This window comes from Piliocolobus tephrosceles, chromosome 1 (assembly GCF_002776525.5).
Source record: "Piliocolobus tephrosceles isolate RC106 chromosome 1, ASM277652v3, whole genome shotgun sequence".
In the NCBI taxonomy this organism is placed as follows: Eukaryota; Metazoa; Chordata; class Mammalia; order Primates; family Cercopithecidae; genus Piliocolobus; species Piliocolobus tephrosceles.
Window position 1 is genome coordinate 49,756,393 of NC_045434.1, and position 12,085 is coordinate 49,768,477.

Here is a 12,085-nt window from a genome sequence, read left to right on the forward strand (position 1 = left end):
ATGGAAAGGCAGAAGAAATGGAAATCAATATCCAAGACAACATGAAATCCCAGAGGCTTCCCCTGCTCCCTAAATTCTTGGCTGGGTACAGGTAGGAATCTTGGAAAACCCTGATGGGTCCACAAGAAAACACACACATACCTGAGCCATTGTGATTAATAATAGCCATTATGTATCGTCTATTAAAAACCACTCTGAATGATGTACATATATTATCTCCATTTCTCAAAAAATAAACCCTAAAGGAAAGTACTATTACCTACATTTTATAAGAAACTTGGAAGTTCTGAGAGGTTAACTCACCTACCTAATGGTTACACCTTTAGTGATGTGAACACTTGTCTATCTTGACAAATCATCAGCTATGCTCTGAAAGTATGTTACGAATATTTTTTTTAACTGAAGGTTTAGTGGTGTTATGCTGTGAGATCCCATCTAAATCCTTCTCCCTTAACCCCTAGCTTTGTAACCAGCCTGTTGCATACAGTTAACACTAAGGTTGTTGGCGTTCCACGATTGGCACTGTCAGTAAGGGAGCTGCTGGCTTCGGTGCTTCCCTACATCCTTGGATTCTGCTCCTGGTTTTGTTTTCCTCTTGGAGAGTCCCTATACTTTTTAAAACCTGCTAAGCCTTGCATTTTTAAAAATGTATTATTGTGTCCAATATTTTACACGTTTTAGAGTGGCAAGTTTTTTGTTATTGTTTTGGGTTTTTTTCCAAATGTATTTAATGTGCCATATGGCAAAAAGAGGTCAGATTCCTTGTATTTTATTTCATCCCTTAGCGTTTAACAAATAGGAGAAATCTGCTTCCTTTTTGATGCAGTGCTAAACCCTCCAAAGTAAAAATATTTTATTAGTCAATGAGTTTAAGTTCAGAAGACTTAAGAGGCAGGTATTAGTAGGGTTTATTTCTTCCATTTTAAATAAAGCCATACTGAGAATCAGATATCATATTACCTTCAGTAGAGTTTTTCAGGCTTTTGATGATAAGGCTTCTCTCCCTAATGTTGAATTCTTTCAAGATCTGAACATAGTCAAGAACCAACCACCGCTCGCCTCTCACCCTATGTCCTACCAGTCTAGGAAGAGTTGATAAAAGATGTTTCTTCACAAGCCAGGCGCAGTGGCTCATGCCTGTAATCCTAGCACTTTGGGAGGCCAAGGCAGACGGACTGCCTGAGCTCAGGAGTTTGAGACCAGCCTGGCCTACATGACAAAATCCCGGCTGTACTAAAAATAAAAAAAAAAATCAGCCGAGTGTGGTGGTGCTCGCCTGTAGTCCCAGCTACTCAGGAGGCTGAGGCATGAGAATCGCTTGTACCCAGAAGTGGAGGCTGCAGTGAGCTGAGATCGTGCCACTGCACTCCAGTCTGGGCAATAGAAAGAGACTGTTTCAATAAAAAAAAAAAAGCTAAAGGTAAAGATGTTTTTCACAGTCAAGCACTGGTGTTTCTATACCTTGAAGTAACTTGCCTCAACCCTTAATATCTAATATGATGAACAATTATAACACAATTTTACCTTTCTCAAGTAATAGACTTCCTCAGCTCTCTAACAAGATTTTTTTCAGAATCCCCAAAAGCCTGAATCTAACAAAGATTTTACAACATAGCAAGAACTTTCTTATGACATAATGCGAAATAAAGAACTAAAGACATTCCACTCTTTGTTCCATTCTAGTGCTATAACCTAAATTATCACAAGGGAATGAAATTCTTGTCTAAATTCTTGATGAAGAGGTCTCCTAATGGCAGTTTAAATCCAGGTAAGAAGCATCATTGATGGCAAAAGGCCAAGGAAGCTATCAGCTGTATTCTTCAGGACTGTTCCAGATTCTCTGGTCCATCCTAACAGAAACCAGAAGCACTTCTGAAATCCATTTTTCTTCTACCTCTGATGAAGGGTTTTTTCTTCTCAGCATCTGGTAATCTGCCCCGACTGACTCTGTGAGATCAACTAGGAAAATGCTTTGTATAGTAGGCACTTTAAAAATTCTCATTGAGGCCGGGCGTGGTGGCTCAAGTCTGTAATCCCAGCACTTTGGGAGTGGGATTTGGGAGGCCGAGACGGGCGGATCACGAGGTCAGGAGATCGAGACCATCCTGGCTAACACGGTGAAACCCCGTCTCTACTAAAAAAATACAAAAAACTAGCAGGGCGAGGTGGTGGGCGCCTGTAGTCCCAGCTACTTGGGAGGCTGAGGCAGGAGAATGGCGTGAACCCGGGAGGCGGAGCTTGCAGTGAGCTGAGATCCGGCCACTGCACTCCAGCCTGGGCAACAGAGCAAGACTCCGTCTCAAAAAAAAAACAACAACAACAAAAAAAAACAAACAAAAAATTTCTCATTGATAGGAAGCTGGAAAGATGATTTCACTAATGAAGTACTGAACGTCTTCAATTATTGTAAAATAAGACTTCCTATAGGATAAATCTTGTTTGCTAAGTTTAGCTGAATTGAAATCAGTTTGAATAGTATTCCCAGTATTGAACACATTAAGTGTTCAAAGGCTCTTGGAAATTGAGTTAAATTGTGAGGTGGAGAGTTCTGCTTTCCAGAATTTATATATATATATAAATATGTATTAAAATACATATAAGGCCGGGTGCAGTGGCTCACCCCTGTAATCCCAGCACTTTGGGAAGCCGAGGCAGGTGGATCATGAGGTCAGGAGTTTGAGACCAGCCTGGCCAAGATGGTAAAACTCCGTTTCTACTAAAACATAAAAAAATCAGCTAGGCACACTGGCGGGCACCTGTAATCCCAGCTACTTGGGATGCTGAGGAAGGAGAATCGCTTGAACCCAGGAGGCGGAATCTGCAGTGAGCTGAGATTGCGCCATTGCACTGTAACCTGGGCAACAGAGCAAGACTCCATCTCAAAATAAATAAATAAATAAAATACACATAAATTCTGGAAAGCAGAACTCTCCACCTCACAATCTAATTCAAGTACATTTAATATAAAAAATGTGTATGTGTATGTATATATATATATGAAATGTACTTGAGTTAAATTATGAGGTGGAGATCTCATAAATTATGAGTTGATCTCACAGTCACTTGGAGCTTTCCAAAAATATATGTATATATATGTGTGTGTGTGTGTGTGTGCGCGCGTGTGCGGGGGGGGGGGGGGGGGGGGGGGTATAGGCTTATATACATAAAACCTCAAAATTTATTTATATTATATATTAATATATATATAATATTATGTATAATATTATATATATAAAATATATAATATATATATATAAATATATATGACCTCAAACTCCTGGGCTCAAGAGATCCTCCTGCCTCAGCCTCCTGAGTAGCTAGGATTCCAGGCATGTGCCATCACAACAAGCTAATTTTTGTTTATTTTTTGTAAATATGGGGTTCTTGCTATGTAGACCAGGCTGATCTCGAACTCCTGAGCGCAGGTGATCCTTGCACCTCGGCCTCCCTAAGTGCTAGAATCACAGGCGTGAGCCTATCATCCCATGCCAACTGAAGTACATTTCTATACTGTTTCAAAAGTTCATCCTCATACAATGCTGAAATCATCTCCTTTTAATTTCTGCCCATAGGTATAGTTTTGTTCCCGGGAACTATTAAGTCATTAAATGAGTAATTTAGTTTCTCTAAGATAAATTTCATTCCATGCTAAAAATTTAATATACTTCTATTACTCTACAAGTACAAAGTGTGAAGGCTTTTCACAATATCGTATAAGATATTCCTGCCTAGTTCACAAGTGTATCAGCAAAAGCCTTAAATTTTAAAGAGAAATCACACATCAGTCCTTATCACTTAAAAACTACTGTAGATAAAGAGTTAACTCCTGAATAGGAAATAAAGAATTCCAAATGCTTACCTTCTAGCTCTTGGCTGTAAAATTCATACATAAATTCCTAAGAAAATACATTCTTTCCTTATCTTGATACAACTCCAACCTTTCATTTTTTAAATACCATCCCATTTTCTCAACAATTGGCAGGTGGGAAGAAGACATTTCCACTGCAATTTATTGTTCATTATTTTTACATCTTCATGAAGACAATGCATGTATTTAAAACATCCTCAAACATTTAAAAGACATTATTGGGCATTACCACTTTAACTGACACCGTACTAGCAAACTTATTAGTATAAACATCACTGAAATTCTTTCCTCTTACTTTTTTTTAAATAACACTGATGAACCAGTGGGAGCAATTTTCCTTCTTTGTGAAGCCTATGAGTGTCAGTTGCACCTCCAATAAAAGTACCATTGACAAATATTCTTGGAACCTGTTGGACAAACAAAAGAAGAATTAGGCTTCACTCTAGTATCAGAACTAAGATTTCACATAATAATAGACATTTGAACTCCGGGTACTTTTATGAGCCTGGCACCACAAAGCTCTTTCACAAATTAAATCTTAAAATCTTAACCTTTTGAGGTAGGTATTATTTTTAGCCCTATTTTGGAGGAAAATGAGGCACAGGAACTTGTGCAAAATCACAATGATGGTAAAAGACTGCGATTCAAATCCAAAACAATCTGATTCTAAAACCCTTCTTCCTAATCACCATGGTATGTAAAAGATAAACTAAAGCAGATAAACTAATAATATTGAGTTATTTTCTTACATTTGTTTACTGAAGGGAAAGAGTGCACTATAAACTTCTTTCAATAAACTTGAAAGTGGCAACACTGTACATTTTTCTGATTATGCATGTTATGGAAAAATCCAAATTTCAAGAATCTAAAAACATGGAGCACTAAAGCACTCCTATTAGAAAAGTAATTGAAGACCAACCCCTGTATTGCCCAGGTAAAGGAAGGAAGAATACTTTTATCTTGCAAAGAGCTCCAAGAGGAACTCAAAGATCCATAGACAAGCACTCATAGTAACACTACTCATCAACCCCAATCAAAACACACACACAGAATAAAAATAAATCAACTCTGCTATTTCCTTTTCTAAGAATCTGGTTCCTAGATCTGCAGCTGCTTTTTCTATCCTCAGGGAATGTCTGGCTCATTTTCCAAACACAAGGGTCTAGGCTCTGGGTGATTCGGTTTACAACCTATTAAAGAGGAACAGCACCACAGAGGATATACTCACAGTTCTTGCACCAGTCATTTTGTAAAGAGCATCTTGGAACTGGTTTCCATATTCAAGCAGGTCCAATTCCACCACTTTATAGTTAACATTCATGTCATGGAAAAGCTTTTTTGCCATTGTACAGTAAGAACAGGATGTTTTTGAGAAAATCACCACACAATTATCAGAAATTGTTTCCTGAAATAAAACCACAAAAAAATCACTTTAATTCTAGACATTACCATTTGGAGAGAAATTAGGATATAATGGAAAGGGTATGGATTTTGGTCTCATGATTCCGGGCCCAAACTAAGCATCATCTACTTTTTCTCATCTGCAGATTAAGGATATTTTTCATTTCAAAGCAATGTTATTAGGAAAAAAGATGTAATAAAAAGTGCCTGGCATACAGCAATAACAATAAATAATAATCATAGCCAATTCATATACAGCAACCATTTCTGTGTGCCAGGTACTATTCTCAACACTTTTATCTTCACTGGGTTATTTAAACCTCACTACAATCCTGAGGTAGGTCCTATTATTGTCCCCACTACACAGATGAGGAAAGTGAGGTACAGATAAAGATCAACAATTTGTTCATGGTTCTCAGCTAATAGGTAGAAGAGCTGGGATTAGACCCAGGCAAATCTGGCTCTACAGTGCAGATATTTAATCTCCATTATACTCCTTTTTCAGCTGGATGCAGTGGCTCATACCTGTAATCCCAGCACTGGGGGAGGTTGAGGTGGGCAGATCACTTGATGTCAGAAGTTCGAGACCAGCCTGGCCAAAATGGTGAAACCCCATCTCTACCAAAAACACAAAAGTTGCCGGGCGTGGTGGCACATGCTTGTTAACCCAGCTACTCGGGAGGCTGAGGCAGGAGAATCACTGGAACCAGGGAGGTGGTTCCAGTGATTCTCCAGCCTGAGGAACACAGTAAGTGGACTCTGTCTCAAAAAAAAAAAAAAAAAACCAAACCAAAACAAAACAGCCAAACATTATACTTCTTTTTCTGTTTTTTTCTTTTTCTTTCTTTTTTTTTTTTTGAGACAAAGTCTCACTGTGTCCCCCAGGCTGGAGTTCAGTGGCGACATCTCGGCTCGCTGCAACCTGCGCCTCCTGGGTTCAAGCGATTCTCAAGCCTCAGCCTCCCGAGTAGCTAGGATTATAGGCACCTGCCACCAAGGCCAGTTAATTTTTGTATTTTTAGTAGAGACAGGGTTTCACCATGTTGGCCAGGCTGGTCTCAAACTGCTGACCTCAGGTGATCCACCCGCCTCAGCCTTCCAAAGTTTACATTTCCAAAGTGTAAACACCCTTCCTGGGATTACAGGTGTGAGCCACCGCACCCGGCCCCAAAACATACTTCTTTTCAAATATTCAGTAGGTATTCAGGAGTTAACTCTTTACCTTCTATTCTATAACTTTCAATGGTAAGGAATGGTATACGATTTCTTCTTAAAATGTAAGGCTTACGCCTCTGCTTCTATCCCTTCCTATATATCTTTATAGTACAAAAGCTGTCACTGCTCTCTTGATAAGGTATTCTCATACTCTTAATTCAGGAAAAACTACTTCCAGAAATGCTGATTCAATGAGTTTGAGGTAGAAGTTGAAAACTGTATTTTTTAAAAACTCTCCATATAATTACGATATCAGCCTGGTTTGAAAACTACCAAGGCCTTTACCACAATGGCCTTTACCACAATGGCTATGAGACTTTTACCACAATGGCTATGAGACTCTGCTATGCATCTACACAGGCCTTTACCACAATGGCTATGAGACTCTGCTATGCATCTACACAGCCTATGAAGTTTTTGTTTTTGTTTTTTGTTTCTAAACATATGAATGCCTGGGTCCTTCAAAAGATTTTGAATGAATAGATTTAGCACCCAGACATTTGTCTAGCTTTTTTTTGTTTGTTTTTTGAGACAAGAGTCTCACTCTGTCATCCAGGCTGGAGTACAATGGCACGATCTCAGCTCACTGCAGCCTTAACCTCATGAGCTCAGGTGATTCTCCCATCTCAGCCTGCCAAGTGTTTGGGACTACAGACATGTGTCATCACACCTGGATATTTTTTGTAGAGACAGGGTTTCGCCTTGTTTTCCAAAGCTAGTGTTGAACTCCTAGGCTCAAGTAATCTACCTGCCTCGGCCTTCCAAAGTGCTGGGATTACAGACATGAGCCACTGTGCCTGGCCTGTCTACTTTGTTCTTTTGTGGTGGATCATAAGCAGCACCTTCAAGATGAAGGCCAAAAACCAGAAAGTATAAGACCCATGCTTCAGAAGTTATACCCACTCTTGGGTGTCAGAAAGGCCCTGAGTTTTAGTGCAGGCAAGTTGGTCTATTTTTATGCTTCCTTTGTGTTTACTAATAATATTTAGTATAAAAGTCTATCCTAGGGAGGGCCTGCCATACCAGAGATGTATTAATGAATCCATCTTACAGAGGACAAAACCAAGGCTGAGTGGTTTACAATACTGGGATTTGACTCAACCTTGTTACAACACCAAAGCCAGTGCTCTTCCCTGCACCATGCTGCCTCAGGTTACAGACACGCTGACACCATCATGTAGGGAGAGATGAGCTTCCAGGGCTCTGACATATATTAGACATGGTTGAAGAGATTCCAAAGTGAGCTGAAACTAAAGACGACAGCGTTAGGGTTTCTAGAACCCTCTTCCCACTTTTTCTCAAGCTCACCCTTACTGTATATTCCATGATGTTGTAATTTTACTTTAAAACAGGCAATTTGGGCCAGGCATGGTTGTAATCCCAGCACTTTGGGAGGCTGAGGCAGGTAGACTGCTTGAAGTCAGGAGTTCAAGACCAGTCTGGCCAACATGGTGAAACCCCATCTCTACTAAAACACAAAAATAAGTTGGGTGTGGTGGCGGGCGCCTGTAATCCCAGCTACTAGGGAGGTTGAGGCAGGAAAATTGCTTGAACCCAGGAGGCAGAGGTTGCAATGAGCTGAGATCGTGCCACTGCACTCCAGCTTGGGCAACAGAGCGAGACTCTGCCTCAAAACAAAACAAAACAAAAAAGCAATTCCCTCACAGTTATAGCCAATAGCTAGGAGTTTAGCCAAATCAACTAAAGGCAGAAATTTTTTTTTTTTTTTTTTTGGTAGTAGTGAGTGGTAAGCAAGAGAGAAAAAATTGATATATCTTATAGGTTGCAAGGGAAGAAAAATATACATGTAAGGGAGATTTTCTAAGGCAGAATTAATGAAGCTTCTCAGTAAAAGAAAGAGGAAAAGAAGTCCTATCCCTGAGAGGATGGTTTATGGAGTAACTACTGCATAGTAGGTTCTGTACTAACAAAGAAAACTGTTAAACTGCTGCCCAGGCCAAAATCAAATAGGATCCCCAGCTAAGGGCAGCTTGACTGGTATCAACACTGGATCTCAAGTGGGTATGATGAAAAGGAGCAGCCAACCTCATTATCCAACTTAGACGGAGTGAAGACTTCATTAAAAATAAATCTCATACATTTTAATTACCAAAATGATCTAGGACTTCTTAGTCACAAGGATGATTTTCACAGCAGACTTTTAAATAAATATGAACCTCTTAATTCATTTGCTGAACTATCTCAAGTTTGGATACTGAATAAGCATATTAAATATGTAGGGGACAATTCTTTCTCTACAGAGGAAAGTTCTTCAATCATCTCCCACATCACTCACTTGGATCTGGTTCATAGGCGACGTTGCTAAATTCTCCAAAGATGATGATGTGTTGCTCTCCATTCTAAAGGGAATTTAAAAGAACAATGTAGTTTATTAAGCATTAAAGATAATTTATCATGAGTTGTATTTGAAAAAAAACTTACAAACATAGCCAAACTTACAAAACAGAAAAAAAATTTTACTATTATCAGTATAAAATGTCAATTTACAAAGCGTTTGTTTCACCAAAACCAAAAAGGTCTGTGTGCTTATGTAACTAGCTTCCCAACATCCTTAATTATTTCATAAAATCATATTTACTGTGTTTAAAGCTTGACACACTCTTATTTATAACTGGCAAATTTCAAATATTCCATCCTACGTGGTGTGACCTGACCATTGGTTTAAAAATATAGTTTCTACTTTCTTAGTAAAACATGCCAAAACTCTAGGAACACACTGTGAAGCAGGGAACCTTCAAAGATTTTTGAGGAAGCTACGGTATCTCAACCGCAATGGGCCATAGCTCCAAATTTCCTAGTGTGCAAAGTGGAAAGAATAATCACTGGCACCTCTCAAAGGATTTTGTGAAGATTAAATGAATTCATATGCAGAAAGCAGATAAGTGCCTTCCACATAGTAAATGCTCAATAATGTTTGACATTACTACTAGAATTTCCTGAATACAGGACCTCTCAGTATTTATTATCCAAAACCTAGCTATTGGGAGCTTGTAAAAGGAGCACTCATTGTCAGCAAAATTATCATTAAAAAAAAAAAAAAAAAAAAAAAAAACTCAACCAGTTTATCATCCTCAAATCTTTTTATCCCTGGAACTTTTCCTTCCCCATCCACTCATCTTTCTTGGTCAACCAGGCCCTATCGCACTGCTGGAACAATATCAAACACCATGATGCAAACTAACTGCAGAGTAAAATTACAAATGTTACAACAGGATTATGAGATATAACAGATGTTTCAAAAGAGAGTTACTCGAATATCTAAAGAATAAGAGAATTTTTGAAACTTCAGATATTTAAAAAACTGTTATCCTTATGATTATGTTATAAAACTCAAATGTTCTGCCTTCAAATCAATACTGTATTCATGGGGGGAGCATTTAAAATTTAAATGTTCTTAAATATAAAGGTAAAGCTACTTTTTATGTTTTAATTTTTGCAAAAGTCCCAAGCAAAATTTTTTAAACTGGATAGCATGAAATATTAGTCTTTTTTTTGAGATGCAGTCTCACTCTGTCACCCAGCCTGGAGTGCAGCAGCGTGATCTTGGCTCACTGCAACCTCCACTTCCCGGGTTCAAGCGATTCTCCTGCCTCAGATTCCCGAGCCACTGGGACTACAGGCGTGTACCACCACACCTGGCTAATTTTTTGTATTTTTAGTAGAGATGGGGTTTCACCATGTTGACCAAGCTGGTCTCGAACTCCTGACCTCAGATGATCCACCTACCTTGGCCTCCCAAAGTGCTGGGACTACAGGTATAAGCCACCGCACCTGGCCTGAAATATTAGTCTTATTTTAAGTGAATCCACTCTAAATAGCTTTTTCCAGTACATCTTATCCTTGGATAATGAACATCTGCCCTACACAGTAGTCTCCCCTTATCCACGGTTTCAGTTATCCAAGGTCAGCTATGGTCCAAAAACATTACACAGAAAATTTCAGAAGAAAATAGTTGGTAAGTTTTAAGTTCTAAGTAGCATGATGAAATCTTGAGCCATCTAGCTTCCTCCTACCCAGGGTATGAATCCTCCCTTTGTCCAGCATATGGACCCTGTATAAGCTCCCCACCCTTTAGTCAACAGCTGTCTTGGTGACCAGATCGACTGTCACAGTGTGGTGATGCTTGTGTCCAAGTAACACTTATTTTACTCAATAATGGCTCCAACAAGAGTGAAACTACATCTTTAATAATAATAATAATAATGGTCCCAAACCACTATAGTAGTGATGCTGGCAATTCAGGTGTGTCAAAGAGAGAAGCTCTAAAGTGCTTTCTTTAAGTGAAAGGGTGAAAGTTCTCCACTTAATAAGAAAAAAAAAAAAATCGCATGCTGAGGTTACTAAGGTCTATGGTAAGAACGGATCTTCTATCAGTGCAATTGTAAAGAAGTAAAAAAAATTCATGGTAGTTTTGATGTCACATCTCAAACTGCAAGTTACAGCCACAGAGTTTAAGTGCTTAGTTAAGCCAGAAAAAGGTATTAAATTTGTGGAGACAAGAACAGAAAAAGTGTTCCAACTGACAGCAATGTGTTAATGCCAAAAAGCACTGGGCCTATAAGAAGATTCAGCAAGGGATTCCTTGAAATGAGCATTTTTTTATTAAAGTGGTTGTTCTTTTATTATTGTTGTTAATCTCTTACTCTGCCTAATTTATAAATTAAGCTTTATCATAGGCATGTATGTATAGGAAAAATAGCATGTATAGGGTTCACTACTATCCGAGGTTTTAGGCATCCACTGAGGATCTTGAAACATGTCCATCACCGGTAAGGGGGAACTATTACGATATCAGCATACCTAGAGTGAGGAAGCTACAGCAAACATCAGTTTGTTCAGTAATAACAAAGAAGAGTAAGAGACAGGAACTAAACATTATAACATTATAACCTACACAATGTTTACAATCTATTATTCCTTGCTTCCCAATAGATTAGCAAGGAACCCTTTAAAACAAACAAAAAGTCTTGTGCGCTTAACTCAGGAAGGAGTTAGGGGCAGCGAGCTAGGAAGACTGCAGCCAACCTGAGAGGAGGGTGAAGCTTTAAGATAAAAGGAAGTTAAGTTCCTGAAGCCTAAACCAGAAAAGGTTAGGCAGCGCTGGCCTAGCCCTAAGGAAGACCATTGGTGGAACAAATCAGCGAGCTGTATTTGGTTTATCAACTAAGAAAGCAAGTCCTTGTAGATTCTGGAAATTAGCCCTTTGTCAGATGAGTAGATTGCAAAAATTTTCTCCCATTCTGTAGGTTGCCTGTTCACTCTGATGGTAGTTTCTTTTGCTGTGCAGAAGCTCTTTAGTTTAATTAGATCTCATTTGTCTCGCCATCAGAGAAATGCAAATCAAAACCACAATGAGATACCATCTCACACCAGTTAGAATGGCAATCATTAAAAAATCAGGAAACAACAGGTGCTGGAGAGGATGTGGAGAAATAGGAACACTTTTACACTGTTGGTGGGATTGTAAACTAGTTCAACCATTATGGAAAACAGTATGGCAATTCCTCAAGGATCTAGAACTAGATGTACCATATGACCCAGCCATCCCACTACTGGGTATATACCCAAAGGATTATAAAT

The 12,085-nt window shown here is 38.9% G+C and overlaps 1 protein-coding gene across 3 annotated transcripts in view; it reads right to left on the minus strand.

Moving 5' to 3' along the window:
* Positions 1-12,085, minus strand: part of GLRX2 (glutaredoxin 2) — a 45,260-nt gene that overhangs the window by 27,145 nt on the left and 6,030 nt on the right. The window contains exons 2-5 of one of the 3 annotated variants that reach the window (XM_023203406.3): positions 8,781-8,844; positions 5,097-5,273; positions 4,164-4,275; positions 1,370-1,850 (exon numbers count right to left, since the gene is read on the minus strand). In XM_023203406.3, the coding sequence (XP_023059174.1) occupies positions 1,759-1,850; positions 4,164-4,275; positions 5,097-5,273; positions 8,781-8,844 (445 nt within the window). In that variant the 3' untranslated portion in view covers positions 1,370-1,758. Of the gene's footprint in view, positions 1-1,369; positions 1,851-3,989; positions 4,276-5,096; positions 5,274-8,780; positions 8,845-12,085 lie in introns of those variants that run through there. The other 2 variants (XM_026448013.2, XM_023203407.2) reach the window with 2 other exon arrangements.